We start from the raw sequence: 26,995 nt of genomic DNA, 5'->3' as shown, positions 1-26,995 counted from the left end.
AGAAATGAGATCATTTTCCCAATCTTTAAGCTACATCAGGGGATATAAAAAGGGGATTTTAATCAGGACTATGTGTCACGTTGTAGGTGTAAGGAGGAGGAAGAAGAAGAAGAAGAAGAAGAACAAGAACAAGAACAAGAACAAGAAGAAGAACAAGAAGAAGAAGAACAAGAAGAACAAGAACAAGAACAAGAACTTTTGACCATCTGACAAAGGAATAAAAAGCAACCATGACAACTACCAAGATGAATACACTTGATGCTTCGACTCTAGCAGATGTCACTACTGTCACCTACGACCCTAAATCTGAGACCGTGACCTTACCAGGAGGGGTCGTTTCAGTGGCGGGCATCACCGTGGTGACCGGGGGTGTTGAGCTGTCTTGTGCATCCTGTATGCTGGCCTTTGGTTTTTGGGGAACGCTCATCGGCTTCAGCTGCATCGCTGTGGGTCTGTGGGACCAACTGAACCGGGCTAAAGGAGGAACCTCTCACTTACTGGGACTGGGGTTTGTGATTCTGACCATCAGCTTTGTGGTTGTGGGAAGTGTGGTGGCATTTTACCTTCTGACAAAGAAGAAGAGAGAGATGTACAGAGAGCAGAGAGAGGACGGAAAAGAAGTGCTCGTAGAGAGTGGGAGGGTAATTAAAAAAGTCACAGTGTAAAGAAGGACTATTGACAGAGGATAAAAGACTTGTGTGAAATGTCTGCATCATATAAAATGTCATGTATAAATGGACTACATATAAAATGTATTTTTGTGTATGTGTGAGAATATTACGAAATACAAAAAATATTATACTGTATTATATAAATAATTATATTACACATTTATGCTATTACTATATATATTTTGAGTGTATTTGTGTGATGGAGGAGCAGTGATACTGCCAGTCAGCAGTGCTGAGTTAAAGATCAAAAAGATAACAAGTTATGTTTTAAATAAGACAGCTGTAAGAAATCCTGTTATTTGATCGATTTAAACCAGCTGGCTCTCCAGCAGTTGCCACCAGCATTTTGTACTTCTGTTGACGCTAAATCTGACATTGTTTGACTTACATTGTTTGTTTGCTTTCTTCATTTTTTATACTTTATAAAAGTAGACTGTGTATACGAAGGCCGACGTATTTGGGAGCAAACTGCCCCTTTAATATGAATATAAATGGTGGATGTGGAAGATGTACTATTATTATATGCTCTGTAATGAATGCAATGCACAGAGGGTCTTATCTTAAATGGCCACTAAGTGCATGACAACCATGGATGTATAAAGACAACATAACAGAAAGCAACAACATCAACAAAAAAACAAAAGAATGAAGAAAGAAGGAGAGGACCAAGAGGTGGGAAACATGTTACCTCCATCTGCTGGACTTAAAACGAACTTCATGACTCTATGATTTACAGTAGGCCGACATGTTGGTGTCTCCTGTCACTCACTGTAGGACATATAGTAACTTCCTTTGTCCAAGCTGTTTTCATAGGGAATATTTTACAGGACATTTTCTATGTAATGATGACAGAGGGTTTTGTAAAGATGCCGCTATTAAACGAGCTCAATTGCCTCCTTGTCTTGAAAGTAACATTACACCTAACATTACAACTGAATCCCTTTACCTATAAAAGCAGCGTTTCACAATCCTTGTTGACTTTCTGATACTGTTCTTATCACTTGGAGCACCACGGGATAATAGACGAGTTACTTCCCAGGTATGTGAAGTATTTCAACAGGTACCCGACTTGGATTGCATGACTCCGGTCACCTGACAGCCCGCTGCAAACCCGCGTGGTCACGTGTCATCGTTCAAGTTTCAGGAAACTTTTTTTTCTACTTCAGAAAACAAAACTGCCCACATCCCGCCTCTTCTCCCCGACTACTGGTTACCGCCGACCAGCGCAGCGCCCTGATAGGCCGCAGCGGGGACCCGTGGCTCCGCGTCAGACTCAAACAACAACCCCTTTTTAAACTGGTTTAGGTGTAATTGATATCGTGCCCGAAGAAGAAAAAAAAAGAAACAGCTGGATTTTCAGTATTTTTGGGGCTGTGAAATGAAAGCCACAGAGGACGCGGTCGTAAAGGTGAGTGTGGGAAGCGGCAGCCGAGCAGCGCGACGACTCGGCTTGTTCTTTGGTCAAGTTACAACTCTGTAAGCTTGCTGCCAAAGAGCTGCCAAGGTGTCCACTGTCAGTCACGTTAATTATTCATACAGTATGTCAGTTCATGTGTTTCATTTTAAAAGGTCTGTTTTTGTCTTAGCTTACCGTGAAGGCTTCGCATCGACACATTGAACGTGTTGTCGCGGGTTGGAGGCTGTTAGTGGGGTTACATGCAAACTGACGCTGAACTTTTATGGGAAATGTTATTTCCCTTAAACAAGTAAAACCACTGTCGTTTGGTTTGTGCTGTACATGAAATCCTTCTGAGAGATGCGTTGATATTAACAGAAAAATGCATGCTGCCTTTATTCTTTAACTCGAGTAAAGGCCAAAGGGTCTTTGGTGGTGTGTCTCTAAACCCAAAATATATTGTAAGAACATTTATGGACTATATATAGATTTAGCAAGTTGCCAGCTCCTGTAAGCTGTCAGGAAAGTAATAATAGCAAAACAATATCCATCACAATGTCCTGAAAGTGAGGGTCAGAATTGTTCACCTTTTTGATAACTGGCAAAAATAACAGTTCAAAATATTTCCAGTTTAGAATTACACAAGATAAAATAAAGTAGGTAATATTCCCATCTGGGAAGTTGAAACTAGGGAATGTGCATTTTTCGCTTGAAATTATATTTCCATGCATTGCCATAGAAATATAAACAACTGCATTGTGTTTGCCTTTGAAAATGGTGACTTTAAAGATAAATTCATGTTGACATGGAAGTGTGTGTGCAATCCTAAACACTAAAAAGTTACTGATCTTAAATGGATGTCTTTTTAGTGTAAAACCAACCATTTAAATTTTCATTTCATCCTTACTAAGCAAATGCTGTTAAACAAACTACATTAGTTACAGATTATAATAGCAGAAAAGCTCATGGCCATGTTGAACTATTTATAAGCTGATGGTAATTAGTGGGGGGAAAAGGAAAAAATGCATGCCTAAGCTTGCATATTGCACAAAACAGTCGAATGACCCTTTATAATCATACTTTGCTGCAATGTAGAAGAGATTAATGATCATTATAATTTTATGTTCTTCTTTTCTTTCCCAGGATGGATTCTAAAACGCCCTGTGACATCAGATAAACTTTACAGCACAGGGACGACTAGTTTAATGCAGTCTAAGATCATGTTGCCCTTGTCAATGATGAATGAAACGTAAAGTTGTGAAGGATGGGTGGTGCTGGTGTTAGCAGACCTGTTACAAAGCCAGATGATCTATTTGCAGTAGGTGGTGAGGAACTGTAGTCAGAAGAGCAACAGAATTGGCTTTCAAGAGGGGTAAAACAATTTACCTTCTGTGTAGAGTTGAGAAAAACATTTTGACAGTTAATACGGCAAATAAAGATAATTGGCTGATGGAGTACAGTGAGAGAGTGATTTGTGGGACAGGGGAGGTGGAGCTGGACCCTAACATTGTGAGTGAAGAGGCAGGAAAACTGTATTCAGAGCTACAGGTAAAGCAGCTCCTTTACATGTCACTTCTAAACCTTTTTTTTTTTTTTTTTTTAAACATGCCATGTTTTTTCTGAATGGTTTCCCACTCTGCTGCTTTGCCCCTTCACAGAGAGTTATTGAGAACCATGGTGAAGGTGTGGTGGAGTCGCTGGTGCCCATCTTTGTGTGGGTCCTGGAGGGGCTGGCCAGCTGCAAAGCCCAGCTGAGAGACCGGGAGGAGGAGGCGGAGAGAGAGAAAGCTGAGCGGGAAGCGCTGCTGGACAGATACCAAGCAGAGAAAGCACTCAGGAAAGAAAGTCAAGAGGTGCGGATTGATGAAAGCGTTGATGTAGTGTGGGTTATACAAGGTTTTAGGTTAAGTGTTTTTAAAAGTGGTGAACGTCCACTGTTGTCTGTGCTCAAAGCTGCTAAATCATTTTGTTTTCTTCAGAGGTATCTGGAGCTGGATGACCAAACTGAACAAGAAAGGAGAGCCATGAGGGTGAGGGAAAAGGAGAGAGAGCAGCGGGGGAAAGAGCTGGAGAAGAAAGCAAGGGAGCAGGCTGATCACTGTGAGTATTTGAATATTAACAGTGTGTTATTTCTTGTGCATGACATGACTAGATACATTTTAAATCTGGCTAATGAAGAGCTACAGCCTCTGTAACATTTTCAGTCATTCGAAAGCAGTATCTGACTTTCTTTTTTTGCAGTGATGGCCTTGGAGGACCAGAAGGCAAATCTGAGTAGAGAACTGAGCACGCTGAGGCAAACTCACAACAAGGTCAGATACTGCTGTTTAGTCTCTTGTGTCACCACACAGTGACTTCTTAAACACAATTTAAAAATAGTTTGAAGACTTTTGGTCATTACTGCATTTCCTACATATCACTGATCTTTTCTCTTTTAGCTGGCTTACACATATCGGGAACTCTTGGAAAAGAGAAAAGATTCTGAGAGAGATTCTCCTTTAAGGTTGTATTTAAAGGCATTGTTTTTACCGTAGAACGTGTTTCACAAAGAAAGGCTATAAGAAGGCAGCTTGAGACCATTTTGCAAATGTACATTTTTAGTCACACTTGTGAAAATACTAGTACATTTATCATGTTTTATTATTATTAAATGAGACTTTTGTGGAAAGGGTTTAGCAAGAAAGCTATCTTCGAACATTAATCCTGAAAAAAAAACAACTAAAACCAAACTGATATGCCTGTTCTTGCTGGGTATTAATCAAAGATCACAGGCTATAATTTAGTAATGGCAACAGTTCTGCATTAAATTGGTGCAAAATACATTGAAGTTCATTCAATTGACTTTTCTTTACTATGTCACACTGCATGTTGTGTTTAGGAACCATGTGGGTCTCAAGAATAATGAATTTCCATCCAACCAAATCTTGTCAGAATTCAGTGAGCATGAAAAGGTAAACATATTTTGATTCTACGCATAAAACTACATTTTGAATTTATTTTCGGACAAGAATTTGGCAGAGAAGTCGCTTTCTTTTCCTCTTTTGTTGCAGATGATAAAAAGACCACATTCACAATCTGGTCCTCCCTGTTTGGAAGATCTAGTGGCCAAGAAAGAAAAGGCAATGGCCATTGCAATGAAGCCCACCGCAGATAGATTTATCAATGACATCATAAGCTCTACTCCTGAGCTGAAGCAATTTCATGGCAGTGGAATTGTACGGTATGAAACCATAAACTTGTGAATTGCAGATTTCAGTCAAATTAACCATTAACTAAACCCTACTTGTTCACTTGAGCTCATGTTCACACAGAGCAAATTAAAGATTCACGCAGTGTTTCACGTCTTACTCTTTCCATTGTTTCTCCATCAGCACCCCAGTTAGATCGAACACCAAAAATCCACCGGGAGTTGAGTCGGAGATCAGCATGGAGGACGAGATAAGGGAGGTGGAGAAGAGGGAGTGCAAAGTGGAAGAGGTGCAAGGAGCAGAGAGGCAGGAAAAGGTTGAGGAGGTGGAGGAAGATGATCATATTGAGTACAAGCTGCGCAACAATGACTCTGTGTTCTCTGAGCTGTCAGACCTGAGTCTGGATTACGTGGAGAGTGTAGACCGAGGGGCCAGCGTCAGAGGTAAATTCACAAATTAAAAGGGATTTAAAGGAGAAGCACATGATTGATGTGCTTCTGCTTTATCTTAACGAAACAATAAACTGACCAGTAATTTCACAGTTATCATTTTGCATAAACACACTGTAATGTTTTTTATAATAAGCATTGAAGCACCGAGTAAGTAATCACAGATATCGGAGGTGACTGAAGTTTTTTTCTTAATCTGCCAATTGTGAGAAACTATTTATATCCTACTAACGACAACTGCAAGTACAGTTCAGTGAAAAAGTGATTTTGCCTTAAGTTTTATAAAGCATTAATTCCTCTTTTTTTTTTTACTATTTCACACCAGTTATTATCGCCAATATTTCCATTTTGCTTTTTTCTGTACAGGCAGTGCAGACCAGTTTGAGGAGATTCTTTCTCAGTATGAGGAACTGAAAGTCACACTGTAAGTCCTATATTTACTGTATCGTACCTTGTTGTTACTGGTCCAGTGTGCAGGGGACTTTCCAGACATTGGGGTTTCTTTCTTCAGGGTGATGAATAAGAGCAGAAAAGGTTTTCTCTTTTTTTCCCAAAGTGATTGTCTTCATTATCTTAAATGGCTAATCTTTCAATGCGTTTTGTTTTAATTATTTCAGTGAGTCAGTAGACGCTGCCCGTAAGGCGTTGATATCTCGGGTCGTAGAGCTCACTGATGACCGTTCAGCTCTTCAACTGGAGGTGACCTCTCTTCAAGGAACCGTCTCACGGTTAGAGGGGCGGATGAAGGAGAAGGAGGAGGAAACTAAGAGGTGTAGAAAAGCTCGTTGTCTTTTCATTCTTTTGTTAGAAATGTTACATCATATTTTATAATACTATAATTGCTGTTATAATAACTCTGTGCTTTATGGCCACTATTCCTAGACTTCGGAAAGAACTGGAAGAGTGCCAGTCTGAGGATCCTGATGTAAGTCATTTTCAAATCTACTGTATCACTCAGCAATTACATCATAGCTGCAAAGTGAGCTCATGATGAATGAAACTGATTCATACACTCCATTAAATACCAAATATCTTTCTATTCAGGCCTCTCTACCCACAGCCATGCGCAACTTCTCTCGTTCTGAAATGGCCCGTGTGGTCATGGAGAAGAACCAATACAAGCAGCGTCTGATGGAGCTGCAGGAAGCTGTAAGACGTAGTCAGACACTCAGGTAACTATGCTACTGACTCAACATAACTGTAGATATGTTTTTGTAAAGTTGATGTCAGTTCCAATGAAACAATTAGTTTAAAACAAGAACAGTTGTGTTCTGGGTTCTTAATCTCCAACTTGATTTCTTTTTTTAGAGCAACAAAGGATGAGAGGTTAACAGAAGACAAAAGGTCCAGTGTTTGGGGAAAGTAAGTCTTTTTGTAGCGATTTGACATTATACTGTACATCCATCCTCCTGTTTGAAGTGAAGTTTATACCCTCATAACACTTTCAAGTTGGCTAGAGAACTGCTAAGTAACATGCCTGTACTACTGTGTGTCAGAGGATAAAACATGCAGTGAAACTTCCTTGAATAAAACCAATAAACACAATTACCAATATTTCAAAAACTAAATAACAATTGGGTAATGCCAAGATGTGATTTTTTTTGCCAGATTGCCCTCTGTTAACAAAGCAACATGTAGTCAATATTCACAGTAAAATATAAATTACAAAAGCAGCGGGAATGTAGCTCAGGGTTAATCTGAATATATAGACGGTGGAATTTTTGAGTTACACAAAAGCTCCTTAAAATTGCTGTAAAAAATCCGAAGCATTATGAGTGCTTGAATAGGTAAACTGTCAGCTGAGCAACATATGCTGTTTTTGGATTCATACTGAATCTGTCTGTCTGTAAAGGTACACATAGTGTACTAAAATAAACAAGTGCTATATATGTGTATCTAGTTTAGTCTTTATAAAATATTGCTAATTTTTCTTCTTTTTTTCCTTACTTTTAAGGTTCAACCGCTTGTTTGGCATGACCAAGGTACCTCTAATCCCACCTTCTGCTTCTGCATTTGCCATGTCAACTTCTCCATCACCCACTCGCTCTCCTATGGGTCCTCCACAACTACCGTCTATCAGTCAAACTCATGCTGAGTAAGCTCATGTTTCTGGTCATGGCACTCTTGACCAGAAAACAGTCATATGCAGTTCCATTTACATCATTATTTGCCAAAAAATTAAATCATTATGAACGGCTCAACGGATTAACAGCAGAAGCATTCTCTCTAGATCTGCTTCTCCTGGTGCTATCTCTCCTCGTGTCAGGAGGCGAGAACTCTACAGAGAAATCCGCACCCACATCTGGGGATCACTTGGAAAACGGCAGATACACGGCTGGAGCACACCACTGGCAAACACACAGGTAGAAACACACACACACACACATGGGTCCACGGAAATACATCAATCTTAAGAGAGTACGTGAAAGAGTACATCATTTTAAAATGGGCTTTAGCTCCTCAGGCTTTTTTTAGCCTGCATTCTGCATTTCTGTTACCAGACAGTATTTATTTTAACTCAGCCAATGAATACAGAATACAAAGCGTTTAACATACCCCGATCTGTACATTTCCACAATCCTAATTGTGGTTAACTGTCATCATCGTAGGAATCCCATGAACCTGTGCCAGAGCCAAAGGACGTACCTGTTCTAATGCAACTCAGACTGCTGGATCAAAGGGACTCCACAGCCAAGGTAGACCCTTTCACTGCTAATCTCTCTAAATCAAGAACCTAAAAGCCTTTACATTAAACCTCTGGTGCATTTAAATGTGGGCCCTCACTTATTTTTCTCTTCAGCTGAACTGTGCGGTTGCAGTCACACCCGAGATCTCAGGAGAGGCCACAGTAAGTCTGTCATTATCCTGGTTAAATAACAACTGCAGTCATACGCTAATCCCTATGAACAAATCCATCAACACTCATCTTTCCAAACTCCATATCCGTCCTACTCTGCCAGTGTTCTGTGTGGGTAGTTTCTGGCCCTGCCTCCTGCAGTGATATCACTGTGATTGATCCAGCACGGTCCAACACAGTACTGGATCAGTTCTGCCTCCCCCCCACAGCTCCTGCTCTCTGCATCTGTGCTGTGCCTCCTATAGGTCAGTGCCAGTACAATGGGTGGCAGCAGCTGCCTGTAGACACACTTATCCAATGTATTCTGTACTTGTAATATCCCTAAGCTGATAACTGCTCACTTCCTGTCCTTTTTTGGTGTTATGTCAGGTGACACTGCAGGAACTGTGTGGATCGGAACTCAGGAAGGAAGGTAGTGTGTGCTGAATAAACACTCTTCAATAAATACAACTCTCAGCAAAATGGATGTTATCAAAGCACTCTAACCCTCTCTTTTGTGTTTTCCCCCATCTTCTTTCTCCCACTGTCTCTGTCTCACAGTATACTGGTCCACGCAGCCTCTGCTGGCAGGAGGCGCTGTCTGCAGTCTATTTCTCTCACAGAAGGTGTTCATTCGCTCCAGTAAGTTCTGTCTGCTCTAAGTTTTTTAACACATTTGTGTTCATTAAGTATTAGCATAATAAGTCTTTGAGGTGTGTTCATGTCTTTATTAAGAAATATTTGAAATGAAGCTGCTTTTTGTTGACTCGATCTGACAGGTATTCCCAGGACCAAGTCATAGCTGGTTTAGCTGATGGGACTTTAGCATTTTTCTCACACAGTTCAGGTAATATTTTTATATTTCCTCTTCATGCTAAAATATGACTGTCTTAATCGATCAATCTCTTCCTTTAGCATTCAGTGGTGTGAATAATGAATCGACGAGTGCTGTGTTTGACAGGTGCCTGGAATCTACAGTCGCACTCGGTGATGCCTCTTGGATCAAACCCTTTGCAGCCAATCCGCTGCTGCCTCGCAAAAGATGGCCGCTTGTGGGTGGGATATTGGAACAAAGTCCATGTGGTGGACGTTACCAGCAAGAAGCTTGAGGTAAGAAACAACGGAGGTACCATATTGCTTTGTTCTCATGTTCACATTGTTCTTAACCCAACCCTCATTATTTCTTATTTGCCGTTACAGCAAACGTTCTGTGTCTCTGAACGCAGTGAGCAGCAGGTTCGTTTCCTGTGTGCCGGTGGAAGTGGTGTTTGGACATCCTGCCGACTCGACCCAATGCTTCGACTGTTTGACTGGTCCACAGGACGGCCGCTACAGGAAGTTGATTTCACTGTTTTGGTCACTAAAACATTAGGTGCTTAAATTTATATATTTACTGTTGGACATGTACATAGTTTAACATTTTGTTTTTTTCTATTCTTCATATTCATATTGAGGAAATACATTTCAACCTGGGATATTTGTAAATATTTCTTCTTTATATGCCATGCAGTTATATATATTTTGGCAATCTTTGTAGCTTTAACGGTACGTGCAAATTCCTCTTTAGGTGTGTTGCAGCAATTTATAATCAGACTCACTGCTAAAGTTTTTTTGTTTTTTTTAAAGAGCAGTTATTGTTACAACCAGGAGGATAATGATCAAAAGGCTGCAAAAACTGGATTTTGCCTTAACTGAATAAAAAAAATTTAAACATTTTGTTTTGCCAGACAACTTTGAGCTTAAAGTCGTTCCTGCAACTCAGCTGACATGCTTCTGTCTCCCTCTGTAGGCCCGGCCTTCTTGACACTCTCACCTCTCCAGATCTCGTCTCTAACAGTCATCTCTGGCCGTCTGTGGGTGGGCACAGGCGGAGGGGCCATTTTCTCCATCCCACTATCCATAAGTGAGTTTAATTTAGATTGTTTGTTTGTATTTCAATCTCTGTGCACTATCTAACATCACCTATACCGATAACCGTCTGCACTACAGCATCAGAAGCAATTTCCATCCCATATTGCTCCATTTCATCAGCCCAGCTGTGCTACCATGGACACAGACAAGCTGTCAGGTTCATCATTGCTGCACCTGGTGAGAATTCGATTGTTTTAAACCAAACAAGCTAAACATTTTAACAACATGTTAACTCAAAGAGATCCTTCATAGTGCGCTTGCATGCAGTATCTGTCTTGAAATGACGTACTTGCCCAACAGGTTGTTTGATCGTCTCCCCTGGCACCAGCAATGTCTCTACCTCTCAGATTATCCTCAGTGGAGGAGAGGGCTACATCAATTTACGAATTGGTGAGTTGAAAGGAATATCATTATTGTTTAAAAACTGTTTGATGCATTGGATCAACGTTTCCCACTGTATATTGCATTCATCTACTGTTTAGTCAGTGCTTTGTTTATGTAGTACCTAACAGCTATGTGCTTTTTCAGGAGATGATGCAAATGAGGGATCCGTTGAGTTGTCCCAAACTACACCTCAGCGGTCTGAACGCAGTCACATGATCATCTGGCAAAATCCCCCCATTTCTGTGCCCAGCCCCGCCCTCTGACATTGATCATCTCCGAGTTCTGTCCTTTTTTGGAATAAGATATAGACGGAGCAGCCATGTTCTGCACACCAGTAAAACTAGAGACAGCATTGGAATCGGTGCTTTCACAGAACTGAAAGATCCGGCATCTCAATGAGGCAGCAATAAAAGTATTGTGTGTGCGCGTGTGTGTGTGTGTGCGCGTTTGTTTGTATATAAATGTGGTTTCATTCTTGTTTACCTCATTCATTTTGAACATGTATCTTTTGAATGGAGTTTTCTGATGACTGTTGATGCCTTACTGTTTGCCTTCATCTTAACTTACAAGACTTAATATAATTACTGGTCAGTAATTCAGCTGCGTGATTGTTAAGTTTTTTCTTCTTCTTCTTCTTATTTTTAACCTTTGCACTAACAAAGTAATTTGTTTCTCTGACATACAGCTTATCATTCCACCCAGGGTGCACCAGATGTTTTTGTCCAACATCTTTTGATTATAACTTTAACTGAATAATGTAGCTGCTCTGGAAGCTGTTGTGTACATACTTGTCGTTAACTGTGAACTGGAAACAGGTATCTTCTCTCAGTTTACTGTGCATCAGACACTCCCTGTCTCCTGATGTGGGATAATTTATTTTAAATGTGATGTTGTTGTTTTTTCTTTACAAATTATTCTACAAACAGAACATTTTAAATGTGATGTTTTTTCTTTACAAACTACAAACAGCACCTTTTTAAATGTGCCTGTATAAGAAATATGTGATATCCCATCTTCTCAATGAACAACTTTGGTGCTTGTCGTCATAAATTATTTATTTTCTCTATCAATTATTTGCCTAATGTCTTTGGGTGTCTTCATTTGCTTTATGTTTTGATTTCACTGAGTTTTGTAAAATAAGGGAGTTTGTGCACTCATTGGGTCTCCTTATGCTGGAAAGTGAATTAAGGCTTGAGTATTTGTTAATGCTCAACTTGTGCAAAAAGGATTATTGTCATTAAAATGTTTTAAATGCTTAACTTTTATTCTGCGTTATTTAGCTTTCAACTGGTGCTACAAAATAAAAAGTTAGGTCAGCAGATGAATGAACAAAACAAATTCAAACAGAAGATTCATCTTTTTAATCTGCAGATATTGAAATGTATAGTAGAGCCTCTTGCATTACAACCCTGAGTTTAGTACACATAAAACTACTTAAGCAGAGAGGATACAAATTATCCCAGTTTCCCATGTTTGTCAACTCCACAAAGAGAACAATAAGAAAAAGTGACAGTCCTTTGCCACAGGCAGTTTGGCCTGTGTGAAAACAGCTCTTAGTGTAACAGTCAGTCGGTTAGTTGGCATCTTTGGGCTCCACTTCCTATGTTGGGCTACTGTGAGCCCTGGGGATCCGTATCCTGCGGCTCACGGAGCGGGCAAGGCGGTCCATAGCTCCATCGACAGTTCTCCCAAAAGCCTTTTTGGATGACAGACCTTCAATATTACCACTGTACCACATGACCCAGCCTGCCAGGGACATTAGCACCAGGAGAGCTCCCGAGTACACCAGCAGATCCCCAAAGTCTCTGCCTTGGATCTCCAGTGGAGCAAAGACTCCCAGTAGCAGAGATGTCACGCCCAACAGGTCCATGAGCACAGCAAACACTAGAGCCAGCTTACAGTGGGACAAGCCATCATATTTTGGCGCCATGGCTGCACTGAAAAAGATAAGGGAGGATGTCCTGAGAAAATGTGGCATTGTCTCCAGGACATTTCAGTTCCATCATAATAAAAACTGAGAGACATATATTATTAACTAATTCATGTTATTACCACTCACAAATATATAAAAGGGACAAAGTATATTTACAATACTGGCTTCTGTTCTCACACGTTTTAAACTGGCCATGCATTTACAAATGTCAAAACAGATGCCACACCTGTATTGTGAATTTCAAGATCCTTTAATATGCAGACCAAATACACACCACACCCAAGTCAACATTACGGAAAACATTTAATGTAAAAATATGAATCTCAAACTTACCAACGTGTCACCAGTTCGGTAGTATCACAATTCAAGGGCGATTACAATGGAAATCATACGTTTTGTAGTTTTCCGGATCGACGCTCAAAAGCCACCAGTCGACACCGACATCCGACACCTGGTCACGTGACGTGACACCTGCTCTACCTGTCAGACGTCTCCTGCCCTACAGTGTGTCGACGCTGAGACTGCACGATGTTCATTTTGTCCTTTTGTCAAATAATTTATTTGAAGACTAATCAAGATTTATCAAGTAGTTAATCAAGTAGTAATCAGCAAATTACTCACAAATATGTTACTTTACTGCCCGAAAGATTTTTTTTTTCATAATGCATTATTTGTACACCTATTTAAAAAGACTCATCGCTTTAAATACTGCAATGAGTTATAATATACATTACTAACAAAGCCTTTGTCGGACCGTTTTTCTTTTACAACCGTTTACAAAAGACAGTCATTACAACCGGAAATGACGCAGGAGAGCGTTAAAAAACCGAGCGATAATTGTTATTGTTAGCTTGTTAGCTAGCAGGCAAACTGGTGAATGGAGATATGACAGAGTAATAACGTCTTATTACATGTGTACGATTAAGTTATTACAAACGTAAAGTGGTATGTACCAATTTCTGCACAGTGTACTGGTGGCATGGGGGTTTCAGTGATGTCTGAATGACGAAATATAACACGAAAGATGACAGAGAATATGAATCGTAATTTTATATTCGCAGCTAAATCACAGCTAGCGTGAAGCCGAGCGAACGCAGTGCGGAGCTGCGAGTGATGTCGACTCCTCACAGGGAGCACATTACCTGTCCGCTACAAACTTATGTTTGGACATACTTGTGAACTGATGGACATCAGTTTACACATGCATGACCAGAGAGGTGAACAGGACCATTAGCTGAGGTCTGCTGGGCTTGTAACATAATATATGTTTTTATTTCATTTTTTTATTCTAAAAATATCTATTTATGTAAAACGTTATTTGTTATTTGTACGATGCATTAGTGGGAAATATTCCAGCGAGGTATTGTGCATTTCTTTAAAACCAGGAACTAATCAAACGTGTTTTATTTCGTGGTCTGGTTTATGAGATGGAGGACGGAAACAGGACTGACGCTGCTTCCACATCCAAGAGCCACGCAGGCTCACTCCACCTACAGAGTAAGGTTTACAAACCTGTAATTGCAGATGATTTTTAACCTGCAGGTCAGGCATGTAATGAACATTGTGCGTATTTTCCCCTGTTTAGCTCCCAAAAACGAGGATGCCTATGAAATATCCATCCCTTATGAAGAGAGCAACTTTGAGCAGCAAGGGTTTTTCAATCAGGGTGATCAGAATTTTGAAGGTGAATGTTTAAACCAATAATCACTTTTATCTGTACAATTATTTTATTCTTCACACAAAGTTTGTTTGTGCAAAATATCGGTGATTTCCCAAACTCTGTCCTCCTCAGAATCACCCCCATCTGCTGGCTCGTCTCAAGTAAACAACTCATACATGGTGATCACCAACCTACGAACCCAGCTACAGATCTCTCTAGAGAAAAACTCTTGGCTGCAGAAAAGAATTGAGGACTTGGAAGAGGAGAGGGACTTCCTCCGTTGCCAGCTAGACCGCTTCATCTTTTCCACAAAGAGCCAAGGACAGGAGCAGAGTCAGAGCCAGTACAGTAACGGTGAGGACAGGGGACAGGTGTGAGACAATAACCTGTCCAATAAAAATTTGAGTATAAGTTGATTAGAAACAAAACTTTTAGCGAGGCAAGTCTCTCAAGATGAAAACAATGTTTTAATGCTTTGTATTTGTCTATCTGTAGGTTATGAATCTAGACGATTCAACTGGAGGGTAAGAAGAGAGGAAGATCGTCCAGTTGGTAAAAACAAGATTTATGTACTTAACTGCTAAACTAAATACAGTTAAATATAGTTGTGGTTCAATATAGTTGTGCTTACATGAAAAAATGTTCATGGTTTACTGTATTACACATGTATTCTATCTAAAATTGCAGATTCTCAACTGTTATGCCTTTCTTCTCTTTATAGAGCAACAGAAGTCAGAGTCTCAGCATTTCCCTTCACGTCAGTTTATCCAACGAAGGCCTGGCCCCCCAACAATGGTGCCTTCCAAAAACCATGTCTCCAATCCACTAACCAATCAACTTGCCTCTATAAATGCTTTGTTCAACTCTACACAATCCCAGGCCCTCTTGCAAGGCCATAGTCATAGAACTCCCAATGCAACAGCCAGCGGCAGCACCGACAACAGCAATAGTGTGGCAAGGTCATCCATGAATGAAATAAGTGGGCATAGCAACATAGGTCCAGGTAATATAAACGGCACAAACCCATCACTTTATTTGATCTAATTCTTGGTTGTGAAGATGTTTCCTTTGGCTTTTATCTTTGGCTTTTGCTGAGGATTTTATTTTAATTTTGTATGTTCTCATCAGATTCACTTTCCCTCTTGGGAGAACCTGATGTGTACTTGGAGCAGGACGGCTACCTCGAGGAAGAGGAAATGATATCAGGGGAAGATTTACTACAGGACACCATTAACAGCAACAGACACCAATTGAAGAGAAGGCGGGTCTTCCGAGCTCCTAGAGAGCGGCAAAGAGGTAAGGGAAGGAGAAACATCCTGCAACAAAACTCCATATTTCAGTTTCATTAGTTGACTATAGACTGTCATATAACTGCTGTAGCTAACTCTCTTGTACATTCTTGATATTCAGTGAAAGATGCTGCTGGAGTGCTGTTTCGCTACAAGAAGATCCTGCTCACATACCAACGTCTGAAAAATATGTCGAAAGCCTTCCAAATCCACGGTGTGGACCGCAACACGGTGGCTTCCACCACACCCATTGCCGAGCTGCTACTAGTTGCCCCAGAGAAAGTGGCTGATGTGGGCGAGTTTGACCCGTCCAAGGAGAAGCTGCTGGACTATGCCCGGCGCTGCTACGGTGCCCTGGATGAGGAGACACTTAGCAGGGTGCAGGCCCTGAAGAAGAATAACCTGCTCCTGCCCATCTCCTACAGGTTTAGACACTGAAGAGAGAAAGACAGAAGAAGGGGATTTCTCTCTGGAAAACTGGTGGACTGGTGGTCAGGTTTGAAGAGAAGAGGCAGTTTGATTCTGATACAGCAGGCCAGCACACAGAGAGCACAGAGAGCATGTCTAGAGGCATGAGGAATTATTTCGCCATTTCTTTGTCCTGGATATGGCCATGTGGACTGTGGCTGAGATCCTTTGCTTTTCAAACAAATACACATTTCACATCTCACTTTTATTATCAATATGACGTCAGTTTCTTTCATAAATCCTCACCATTGCACCAATAATAATAAGGAAATGGGAGTTCCTGCTACATTCAGAAACAGAAAAAAACATAGTTAAAAAATGCCATGTCTCTGATACAGCATGTGTCTTTACTATCGGGTTTACTTTTCTTCAGTAATTAATTTTTTTTTTTTTTGCCTCAGTTTGCAGAGACGTACATACCTTTCTTTGGCTAGTAGTTAATAAATTGATTGTCTGTGATTTCAGTTCCAGATAGTCTAAATCAGGGGTGTCAAACACATCATAGAAGTGGCGTCACAAAACGAGGGGATCTGCAGAAAGAGCCCAGGTAAATAAACAGTGGGCTGATGTCTGAATTTTTAGTCTTTATGTTTCTAGTTTATTGTAGAAAGACCATTAAATAGGGTTTATCATCCAAAAACCTTCACCACTGATTTAAACAAAGAGAAATATTGTTGTTATGTATGCCTTATTATGCTATCATTTTACTGGTCTAGCCCACTTCAAAAATCAAAATGGGCAGTGTGTGGCCCCTTCACTAAAATTAGTTTGACCCCCCTGATCTAAATGATTCATATACATGGTAATTTCTTATCACATCGATTGTGTGTGCAATTCTAAAAATATGGGAGCTTTCCCTCACAATGTCTGTGTATGTTAAGTTGATTTTGCACTTCATATGGTTTAGATAATTATACTGTACTTTTAAGAGATCATCATCATTTCCTTTTGTTTATATTGCTCTATATGTTTTTGTTATGTATTTTTAGACATTGTCATTATATCTTTACCTATTTTCACTTGCCTTAATCACTTTTTTGGTATTTCCTTAAGACATGGAACAGTTTTGGGCTACTTACACTACTGAACACCCACTAAGTTAGAATCTTGAAGTCATTTTCATTGTTTTTTGCTTTATACCTTTTCAGGTTTAAATGAGAGAAGGACACAGATCACTGTTGGTTAGACAAACACAAATATGTTTGTGATATTGTATGTGTTTGAATCATTGTATTAACTGTTGGTCCAGCGTTCGGTTTTAACAACACTACTGCTGCATTACTCTGATGTTCCACTGAGGGTTGTACCAACCCTTTTTTTTTATTATTATCTGTACTAAAATACAGTAAGTGTCTTCTAATGCTTCTGGTATTGAGACTCTTGCTACAGTGCTTTTGTGACAAAAAAAATCCTTTTGTAAGAATTAACTAGCTATTTGTAACTTTGTGTAACTTCTGGTTCTGTGAGAAACACACAAACAATTTTACAATGTGAATGACAGAATTAGCAAAAGCAACTATCTTAGTAGGGACAAATTCATGTGCCCCTCGATGGTCTGTAGTTTGTAAAGATGTTAAACATGTTCATCATATTGTACAATAATGTGTGGTGTTTAAGTCAGTACAGTGACATGATATCTCTTATATTAAAACAGATTAGACAACAGTGTATTATAGTGAATCTTGGCTTAGAAATTCCTCTTTTTTTAAAGTAAACAGATACTTCATAATGGGATAACCTCCTACTTGATTGTTTGTATGGCTAAAAAAGCAGTGCAACTTCTAAGCAGGCATTGCCAAATAATACAAGGGTACAGTGTTTAAATAACAATCTATTCCTCATATTTGTATGTCTGTATATTTATGTATGTTGACTGAAATGTGTATCTCACTGAAACAATGCCTATCATAGTAAGACACATTTCATTAAGGCATTTGATTCCTTCCAAAAGGTAGATTTATTAATCTGTAAATACAACGTCACCACTCAATGGAAAGGCTTATGATTGGGGAGTAAAGTTCTACCACGTTTAGCCTGTCTATTTGGCATAATTCACACACAATCCCACACACTACAAATACAAAATGATGTCCAAAAAGGATTTTACTTCTCTTTCAATCATAAAAAAAAATCGGGCAACTACTTTATTCACTAAATCGTCTTTCACCTAAAAGAAAATGTTTCCTTTGAGAACTTTGAGAACTACTTCATTAAAAATGTAGTCATAAGTGTGTGGGGGCATTATGGCATTAAGAGTTTGTGAATATCTTTAGTCAATTTGAGCTTTGTTTAGGACTCCTCAAAATTGACTGTCTTGACTTTGCCTTGAAACTGGTGACCTTCCAAATACAACAGTGATCCTGTCTTAAACGACATGGCTTTAGCAGACAACAATAAGACTTGACTTAGTTGTTAAAGAATAAGGAAGGGGATTACGTGGAAACTTCGAGTATTCTTCGAATGTATCCCAGCAAGATGTAATGCAATTCAACGTCGTTTTTTCACTTATCCTTACCGGAAACCTGTCATTCATCAACTTCCGGTGTCACGGTACCTGGGAGACGGAGCAAAAAAGCGGGCATACCGAAATCGTTATTGTTTTTGGAAGTCTTCTAGCATTTAAAGGCGTTTACATTTGACGCATATGGTCAAATAACTGCGCATTGTGGACCAGGGCCGCCTGGGATTGGTTTTGGGCTCAGAAAAGAGTCTTAATTCATTCGACTTTCGCACCAGCTCGCGGAGGCCGCGCGCTCCTGGACTTTGCTACTAGCTAGCTGGCTAACATTAGCGAGCTAACATTAGCGAGCACGTTTTCTTTCTCAACGATTCTGTCTGTTACGTTGTGACTACAAAACACACGGTGGATGTGTGTGCAGGTTAACGGTTTTTGGATACTTCTGTCGATAAGTAGGCTGTGAGATTGAGCGAAATTAATTGAGCCAACGTTACATCGGCAAGGCTCTTGTTTTTTTTAGTGTTGTGCACTTTGTCGCTAGCTACAGCTACGTTAGCTATCTTCTGCTAGCCGCCGCCGACTGAACAACGCAGACGCTGAAAGCGTAGCAGCCTTCGACTCGGAAATGTCGGACTTCGACGAATTCGAAAGACAGCTCTCTGAAAACAAACAAGGTAATTTAACCAGTTGCACGACAATTTAAACATATAGTGGTACGATTGATTGTAATCGTAGCCATCGTTTTAGCAAACAAGGATTCGTCTAATTACTGGATCGTGGTCAGTACTAGTAGCCCACGCTCTTGAGACATGTTATATGTGATGCAGTCTTACTGGTGCTCGTTAGGTTATACTGTCGGACCAGATGGGGTTAATTTCGATGAATGAAAGGCTACTGGAGTATTCGTACATCGGCAGCTGGCCTCGTTGCTATAATCTAACGTGCATTGTTTCTTTGGGGAAGGGCCAGGCTATATCCTGGTCGTCACCGTGCCTGTACCAGCTGACTCGCTGAGGAAGCGAGCATTCATTCGTTGCAGCTGTTGCGTCCAGTGAACATTTCCAGTGTTATTTAACGTCACCTTTTTTGCTTTCAGCTTTCTCACAGCCTGTTGGTAACACCACGTATTGTAAGTCGCTTTGGATAAAAGCGTCAACTAAATGAAATGTAATGTAAATCACCAACCATAGACACTGCCTTTATCCACAATAAGCTCTCTTTAATCCAGACATTACATTAACACTCAATACACTGCTTCGAGCTAGAACACAACGTTAGTCTATGAGTTGGTCAAATTACACATTGTGACCAATTTAAACTACATATTTCTTTAGGGCTCCATTTTTTAAAACTGATTGTTAACTATTTAGCATATTCCTATAATGAGATTGTATTTTAAGGGTTTTTTTCATACCATATAGAAACTTAAGTATCACCATATGAATTAAAGTTATGTAGGTGGCTCATTGCATTTTTAATTTCCATCTAAGTGCAATTATTACAAGAGTCTATGACATGTATAGTATGATGGTTATTAGTATTCATGAATTGCTCTGTTTTCACAGGCTGGATGTGTATCACATTTTTTTATAAGTAAATAAGCTCTCTATTTCTGCAGCTGAAAGGGACAAAGAGAACCGCCACCACCGTCGGTCCTCCTCCCGCAGCCGTAGCAGAGAGAGGAAAAGGAGGAGCAGAGACAGGGACAGACGCAGCAGGGACCATCGCGGGGAGAGTAAGGAGCGCAGACACAGACGCAGGTGAGTACCGTTTGAGAAAACTACACCAGGACCAAAAACTGTAAACACTTATGTTTTTCTCATCATATATTCTACCCTACTGGCCTTGCAGTTTGTGTAATTAGGTAAAAGTCAAGTCTTTCAGTCAAGCATATGCCACCACTAAAATAATATATATGAATATAATATATAAACACTTAACATGTTGTTTTACAGATGTTTATAAACATGCTCACATTTTTTGGAGTTCCATATCTCTGATTATGTGTGCACATCCATGTATTTTTGCCCCACAAGGCACCATCATGGTTTTGCATCTAACCAGTTGCCTACTGGATTGTAAGCATTTAACCAGTTGCCTACTCGATTGTAAGTGTAAACAAACAGGTCTCTGCAGCAAGTGGTCACACTGTTAAGTGTAGCTGTAGATCCAATTTATATAGACTGACTTTATATGAGCGAGACACTCTCCACTAAAAATTGACTGTCCTTTTAGTTTATTACATTTTTTATTCACTAAGTTAGACTTTCATGTAGGCTATTTTGGATGATGTTCATTTTATGTTCTCTGTCCTTGAGTCCTTTGTCACAGGTGCTAATGACATTGTATTAATTGTGCCTCAAGCTTATGGGACAAACATTTGAATACACAAAGCAACAGCTGCTTCAATCTCTTTTCTATTCATGATGATTTAACATAGAATATCAAGACTAAGACGTGAATAGTTTTATTTATAATTTCTGATCCATCCTGGAATCATGAACCTCAGGATGGTATTATTAATAGTACTGAAGTGAGAAGAATTGCTTTGTATTTTATGTATATGTCTTTGATATATGCACCCATACAGTACATGTGTGATTGTCTTGTGGTAAATCAGAGTTGTGTTGTTTTAATTGGTTTAGGCTCATGGTTGAGTGAAAGTTCCTTCCAGGACATTGCCAAAACCAGTGATAAGCATCTACAAATGTGACAATCCTGTGTGTTGTCAGGGAAACACTCTTTTGAACACAACATATCTAATTTTTGTAGATAAGTGTGGAGAAGGATGCTTTTTGGTAAATCTGGTGTTGATCAAATGGATTGGTTAATGTTAATTGTTTGAGGCTGATTAGTAACAGTTTGAAGCCATACTTGTCCTAAGGGGCTGCTGGAACGCATTATTTTTAACATGGACTCTTGTAAAGCTCGTTGTTCTTCTTGATGACTGTAAATGTGACCGGGCCTGACTGTTGTTTCTGATCTCTTTGCTAATTTTAAAAAAGTTCCCGGTTTTTCCTTGGGGTTAGTAGAAGATGTAACATTTGACGTTGTTGTTCCGCCCTCACACTTTTTTTCAGCTGCTTAATATTTTTAAAGGATATACTTTTTGCTTTCATTGCATCATTAGTTGTTTTCTGAGAGGCTCAATGAATGCATCAGTTTGTCTGTTGAACTTTAGAGATGTTGTGCTTTTTTAGAAACGCACAGCTTTAAGGCTTGTAATAGCTTTTTGGTGAGGTCATAGAAATACAGGTTCTAATTTTGTGACGTGGAAATGTTGGTGAATGTCATGATTGATTTTTCAGAGAAATGTGAAACCCTTCCAATGTCATTTCAGCTCACCAGCCCCTTTCCCCCAGGACAATGCTGGAAGGTAATAAAGCAAACTAACACAAAGTCGGTTTGGGCATTATTGCAACAATTGCAATTTAATGACCTGCCCCTGATTCTATGTAGTGTTGACTCATTATGTAAATGTGTGGATTGGGTTTTCTGTCCCTTCGTCATTAAGTGAACACGGTTTTGATTGATGCAACCCCCCTCCCCCAGATGTTTCTGTATATTTTTTAAGGTCCTGACTCAACTTCGGATCTAGTATTTTTCTGCTCAGCTAATGAGGGATATATTTTACATTTTGATTGTTTATGCCGTTAATTCACCTTCTGTTCCTCCCCTCACAGTCGTTCTCCACACCGTGAGAAGAAGAAGAACAAGGTGAAGAAGTACTGGGATGTCCCTCCACCTGGGTTTGAACACATCACTCCCATGCAGTACAAAGCCATGCAAGGTAACCATCCCAGTTTCCTTTTTGTATTTGATGCATTTTAATACAATTACCAGTTTTGGAGTTGAATCATTTTTACCCACATGTTTACTGCAGTTGTTAGTGCAACCTTTCTTACTACATCAGTAATATGCACATCAAGCTACTCTATGGTTTGAGTTAAAATTACAATTAGATTGTTGAATGATTCCTGTCTTTGCTCTCCAGCTGCAGGCCAGATCCCAGCCACAGCCCTCCTGCCGACCATGACTCCAGATGGCCTCGCTGTTACTCCCACCCCAGTACCTGTAGTGGGCAGCCAGATGACCCGGCAGGCCCGCCGGCTCTATGTTGGCAACATACCCTTTGGTATCACAGAGGTGAGGAACGGAACAGCATTTGACTTTTTACTTATTTCAATACACATTTTAAATAACTTTGTTTTATAACTCCCCACCACCCTTTCTGTGCAGGAGTCTATGATGGATTTCTTCAATGCTCAGATGCGTTTGGGTGGTCTTACTCAGGCCCCTGGGAACCCTGTCCTTGCAGTACAGATTAATCAGGATAAGAATTTTGCCTTTCTTGAGGTGAAGTAACGGTCCCTTTTTAACTTGTCGTCTGTTCTCCTTGGGTATGTCTAATAGTGTAGAATTTAATCGCGTCTGATTTTGTTTGTGTAGTTCCGTTCAGTGGACGAAACGACACAGGCAATGGCCTTTGATGGTATAATCTTTCAAGGCCAGAGTCTGAAGATTCGTCGTCCTCACGATTACCAGCCCCTGCCCGGCATGAGCGAGAACCCCAGTGTCTATGTGCCTGGTACACAGCCAATTAATGGTTTTTAACCCTAAGTACTTGTGGCATAATTCATGAGGAATCAGTTATACATGAATCACAGGAGCTTGCTCTCTGTGTGTTTTCTTTTTATGCTTCTTACTTGTGTCTTCATGTCTCCTTCAGGCGTGGTGTCTACAGTGGTGCCTGACTCGGCTCACAAGCTATTCATTGGCGGCTTGCCCAACTACCTGAACGACGACCAGGTCAGTATTTCTGAATGAAACAACTTTGCCTCCAAACTGTTTATGTTCGGTTTCAAAACAGTTTACTACCCTAACCATGGCTATTGGTATTAGTAGATTGGGCTGGAAGAAAAGGCTGTTTATACTTTTGAGTCCCCCATCACTGAAGGGCCTCATATTTCCTGTGTACAGCATCCTATTTGTAAAATTCTTTTTCTTTTTTTTCACACATAATATGGATTTTGTTCATAATGCAAATACAAAATTAACTAAAAGGGAGAATGAATGATAAGATTAGAAATATTCTTTGCTTGCAGTGATTATAGCTCACTCAAAAATAGCAATACTAAACTTTGAGCTGTTGCTTCACAATCAGTGGACATTTTTTAAGTATCACTCTTTTGTCTAATGTGTCTCAGGTGAAGGAGCTCCTGACGTCATTTGGGCCTCTGAAGGCCTTCAACTTGGTGAAGGACAGTGCTACTGGCTTATCTAAAGGATATGCCTTTTGTGAATATGTGGATGTCAACCTTAATGACCAGGTAGGCAATGTTACAGAAAAAAAGTTATTCAGATGCTACAAAATTTCTACACTTGCTTTGGTTTTTGGAAGTATAATTTTAAATCCCGACTGTTTTTCAGGCTATTGCTGGGCTGAATGGCATGCAGCTGGGAGACAAGAAGCTGCTGGTGCAGAGAGCCAGTGTGGGATCCAAGAACGCCACTCTGGTGAGTTTCCAAAGACTGGACAGATGACAGCTGGGTGGTGGGAAGCTGGATAGTCCTTTAGAGTAGACGGGGAGGAAAAGTTAACTCATTGGACAACCACTCCTCCTGAATTCAAGATGCATAGCCGCGTGATTCGCCAATTTTCAGAAAGCTAATTAATACGGCCATCCACATTTTCAATGCTCTTGGTTCAAAATAAATATGGCAATTATTTTGTCTCTTAGCAACCAAAAAAAAAATCATAGGCCTCTATTGAGGATTCATACATTACACTGATTGTCCCACTAGAACTCAAAACATAAGTGCTGTTGCTCATCTGAGATGAGGCTAAGCTTAAACTTAACAAGATGTAATGAAATATCCATTCTATAACATATTAAACTAGAAGGTCACTCAGCGTGTGAGCCTCTGCCCAGGCTGTTTTCACAAGTGAAAAAATATCCAGTATTGGTCAACACACCATTCGTTTGAATGATGGATCATTCTGGTTTATTAAAACATGTTCTAACCCACTTATATAGGTTAATATGGAGTAAGAATAGTGTTCAATTCAATTACTGAGGTCAAAAAGTTATTGATTTCTGACAAAAAATTTCCCACTTGTAAAACTTTTCCTGTTCCGTAATTTAGAATGACATTGAAGATGTCTTGCAGCTCGTCATAATACTCAGAGCACGTTGTTATGTAAAGTATGCCTTTGACCCTGTTCTAACCGTTCCATCTGTCCTTGCAGACGAGTATAAATCAGACCCCAGTGACGCTGCAGGTGCCGGGCATGAATAGCTCCGTGACTCAAATGGGTGGCCTGCCCACTGAGGTGCTGTGTCTGATGAACATGGTGGCGCCAGAAGAGCTGCTGGATGATGAAGAATATGAGGAGATTGTGGAGGACGTCAGGGACGAGTGCAGCAAGTACGGCCAAGTTAAGAGCATTGAGATACCACGACCTGTGGACGGCCTCGAGGTGCCTGGGACTGGCAAGGTAGGAACCACTGTATTTAATTTGATCATCCAGAATTTGATGTGTCTGTGTTGGAAGTCTGAGAGTATACGATTTTAAAAAGATATATTTGGATGTCGTTGTAATTTTAATTTTTTCGCCCACTTTTTTTATAGATCTTTGTGGAGTTCATGTCCGTTTTTGACTCCCAGAAGGCCATGCAGGGTCTTACAGGAAGGAAGTTTGCCAACAGAGTGGTGGTGACCAAATACTGCGATCCAGATGCTTATCACCGCCGGGACTTCTGGTAGAGGAGGCCTGAAGAGAAGAACGGGTGGGTGGGGGGAGGGAGGGAACACGTATTGTCCATTTTCAAATCGGCCCCCTGATTGATTTGGCAGAGCAACGTTTCAGGTAGATCTGAAAGTATTAATCATTTGACAAATGGCTTTGGCGGATATCCAATTAATCATTTGAGATCTATGTGAAATGTCCAGCAGTTATAACATTTTTTTTGGAATTGGAGAAAAGTGGGGAGTGTTTATGAGTCCATAACAGAGGGGGCTAGGTTTGGGTGGTAAGGGTGTAGCTGGGTGGGCAGGGAAGATTTTTTGAGAAATGTGTGTAATAGGTTCAGGATGGGGTCAACAATTTTTATACTTTGAGACAGGGATGTCATTGTGGGTGGGAGGGGGGTACCACACTTTAAGGTTTGTATTTAAATGGAGGCAGCCTGTTTTAAGTACATTAGGAAGAAGTTTCAGTCGGGAACTAACTGGACTATTCTGATGGAGAAGAGGGATAGTGAAAACAGGATGTGTTTATTTGTGAGAGGTAGATGTGGGGGAGATGGTGAGGAAGATGAGGGCATTTTGGTTTGACCATCTAGTCTAGATACACATTAGCTGTAACATTCATTTCCGTTTTGCCACCATCATTGGAGCGGTGAGAGGAGTCCTCATTTTCTGTTTTTTTTTCTGGTTTGAATTGTATCTTTTCTTTTGCGTTCCTTCAATTTTTATCAGACTACTGCCCCCCTCAGGACGATTGTTAGAGAATATGTTGTCTAATTGGACTCTTATCTAAATGTCAATTGTAATTGTTCCAATACTGTGTGTAGCTTCACTGATTTGAGCTGTAATATCACCTTATATTCAGGCCGCAGATTAACATGAGCTGTGGAAAAGAGCATTTTCAACTATACCATTTTTAGTTCCTTTTTCCTGTTTTCTGTAACTTTTTTTTCACACCCATCCTATTATGTGCACAGCTTTTAACAGGTCAGGTTGTTTGTCTCAGCAGTTCAGTCCTGATTTAATTAGAGATAATAATACAAAGAATTATGGGGAGAGGCAAACGTATTGGTCTTTAATCGGATTTTTATCTTCCTTGCCAAAAAGCCTTAATGTTACTAAATGTCAATTCGCTAGAGAAATAAATTTGGCTTGCCCCTCGACCGATGTCAGTACGTTTATAAATGTCACTATCTTGTCCTTTAGCCTTGCATCACTAGTTTTCATCTATCCTTGTTTCCCAGCTGATTTGGGGTGTAAGATGTGATGGATCCAGTTGTTTTTGTGTGTGCAACGTCTCACCTCTTTGATAAGACCAAATAAACACATGACTAATATCCTTGACTCATGTTGTACCGGCAGGTGACACCAAAACCACACAACTTCTCTGTTCTGTCATCTTTCAGCATGACTTGTATAGAAGACGAACCAGATAATTTGATCGCAGACGGCTCGTCCACATTAAATACTTAAAGTGAATACTGTAATAGCATGTTTGAGACATTTGGGCTCTTTGGCGATGAATTGATCAATAGCCTGCAGACATGTTTCGGTATCATATACCTTACTAAATTTCAACAAATACAATTTCACATTTTAGTG

At 40.1% G+C, this 26,995-nt stretch overlaps 5 protein-coding genes across 14 annotated transcripts; 4 read left to right on the top strand and 1 right to left on the bottom strand.

Moving 5' to 3' along the window:
- Positions 1–230: 230 nt before the first annotated feature.
- Positions 231–665, top strand: LOC137781147 (uncharacterized). Its single transcript, XM_068569729.1, has one exon. It carries the CDS (start codon positions 231–233, stop codon positions 663–665), a length of 435 nt encoding a protein of 144 aa, XP_068425830.1.
- Positions 666–1,664: 999 nt separating this feature from the next.
- si:dkey-17m8.1 (C-Jun-amino-terminal kinase-interacting protein 4) lies at positions 1,665–11,265 on the top strand. 3 transcript variants are annotated; one of them, XM_068570716.1, is made up of 28 exons: positions 1,665–1,710; positions 3,211–3,615; positions 3,726–3,920; positions 4,047–4,167; positions 4,309–4,379; positions 4,506–4,570; positions 4,946–5,018; positions 5,118–5,287; positions 5,439–5,698; positions 6,071–6,128; positions 6,322–6,474; positions 6,587–6,629; positions 6,749–6,876; positions 7,013–7,066; positions 7,659–7,799; positions 7,935–8,067; positions 8,314–8,400; positions 8,505–8,552; positions 8,665–8,806; positions 8,931–8,973; positions 9,102–9,182; positions 9,320–9,387; positions 9,502–9,650; positions 9,741–9,912; positions 10,330–10,443; positions 10,530–10,628; positions 10,752–10,841; positions 10,980–11,265. In XM_068570716.1, exons 2-28 carry the CDS (start codon positions 3,517–3,519, stop codon positions 11,096–11,098), a joined length of 2,976 nt encoding a protein of 991 aa, XP_068426817.1. In that variant the 5' UTR covers positions 1,665–1,710; positions 3,211–3,516; the 3' UTR covers positions 11,099–11,265. The 3 variants fall into 3 exon arrangements, with proteins under 3 accessions (XP_068426817.1, XP_068426816.1, XP_068426818.1); XM_068570715.1 differs by lacking the exon at positions 1,665–1,710 and adding an exon at positions 1,826–2,079; XM_068570717.1 differs by lacking the exon at positions 1,665–1,710 and adding an exon at positions 1,838–2,079 and having other exon boundaries at positions 7,971–8,067.
- Positions 11,266–12,435: 1,170 nt separating this feature from the next.
- Positions 12,436–13,304, bottom strand: LOC137781146 (transmembrane protein 238-like). The gene is made up of 2 exons (XM_068569728.1): positions 13,249–13,304; positions 12,436–12,772 (listed from the first exon to the last, which is right to left on the bottom strand). Exons 1-2 carry the CDS (start codon positions 13,302–13,304, stop codon positions 12,436–12,438), a joined length of 393 nt encoding a protein of 130 aa, XP_068425829.1.
- A 306-nt stretch (positions 13,305–13,610) lies between these two features.
- ccdc106a (coiled-coil domain containing 106a) lies at positions 13,611–17,853 on the top strand. Of its 3 annotated transcripts, none has more exons than XM_068570777.1 (9): positions 13,611–13,713; positions 13,830–13,985; positions 14,196–14,265; positions 14,354–14,452; positions 14,561–14,782; positions 14,924–14,980; positions 15,150–15,431; positions 15,557–15,724; positions 15,839–17,853. In XM_068570777.1, the coding sequence occupies exons 2-9, from the start codon at positions 13,974–13,976 to the stop codon at positions 16,153–16,155; spliced, it is 1,227 nt and encodes a 408-aa protein (XP_068426878.1). In that variant the 5' UTR covers positions 13,611–13,713; positions 13,830–13,973; the 3' UTR covers positions 16,156–17,853. The 3 variants fall into 3 exon arrangements, with proteins under 3 accessions (XP_068426878.1, XP_068426880.1, XP_068426879.1); XM_068570779.1 differs by having other exon boundaries at positions 13,830–14,007; XM_068570778.1 differs by lacking the exon at positions 13,830–13,985 and having other exon boundaries at positions 13,627–13,713.
- An 880-nt stretch (positions 17,854–18,733) lies between these two features.
- On the top strand, positions 18,734–26,730 carry u2af2a (U2 small nuclear RNA auxiliary factor 2a). Of its 6 annotated transcripts, none has more exons than XM_068569475.1 (13): positions 18,734–19,317; positions 19,740–19,772; positions 20,262–20,403; positions 21,984–22,019; positions 22,327–22,433; positions 22,638–22,789; positions 22,883–22,999; positions 23,093–23,231; positions 23,373–23,452; positions 23,851–23,973; positions 24,074–24,160; positions 24,894–25,142; positions 25,277–26,730. In XM_068569475.1, exons 1-13 carry the CDS (start codon positions 19,269–19,271, stop codon positions 25,409–25,411), a joined length of 1,449 nt encoding a protein of 482 aa, XP_068425576.1. In that variant the 5' UTR covers positions 18,734–19,268; the 3' UTR covers positions 25,412–26,730. The 6 variants fall into 6 exon arrangements, with proteins under 6 accessions (XP_068425576.1, XP_068425575.1, XP_068425577.1 ...); XM_068569474.1 differs by having other exon boundaries at positions 23,093–23,249; XM_068569476.1 differs by lacking the exon at positions 19,740–19,772 and having other exon boundaries at positions 23,093–23,249.
- The last annotated feature ends 265 nt before the right edge of the window (positions 26,731–26,995 follow it).

This window comes from Clinocottus analis, unplaced genomic scaffold (assembly GCF_023055335.1).
Source record: "Clinocottus analis isolate CAN_PGR_092001 unplaced genomic scaffold, fCliAna1.0.p SCAF_9, whole genome shotgun sequence".
Lineage (NCBI taxonomy): Eukaryota > Metazoa > Chordata > Actinopteri > Perciformes > Cottidae > Clinocottus > Clinocottus analis.
Note: the sequence above shows the minus strand (reverse complement) of the source record. Positions and strands in the feature narration are given on the sequence as shown.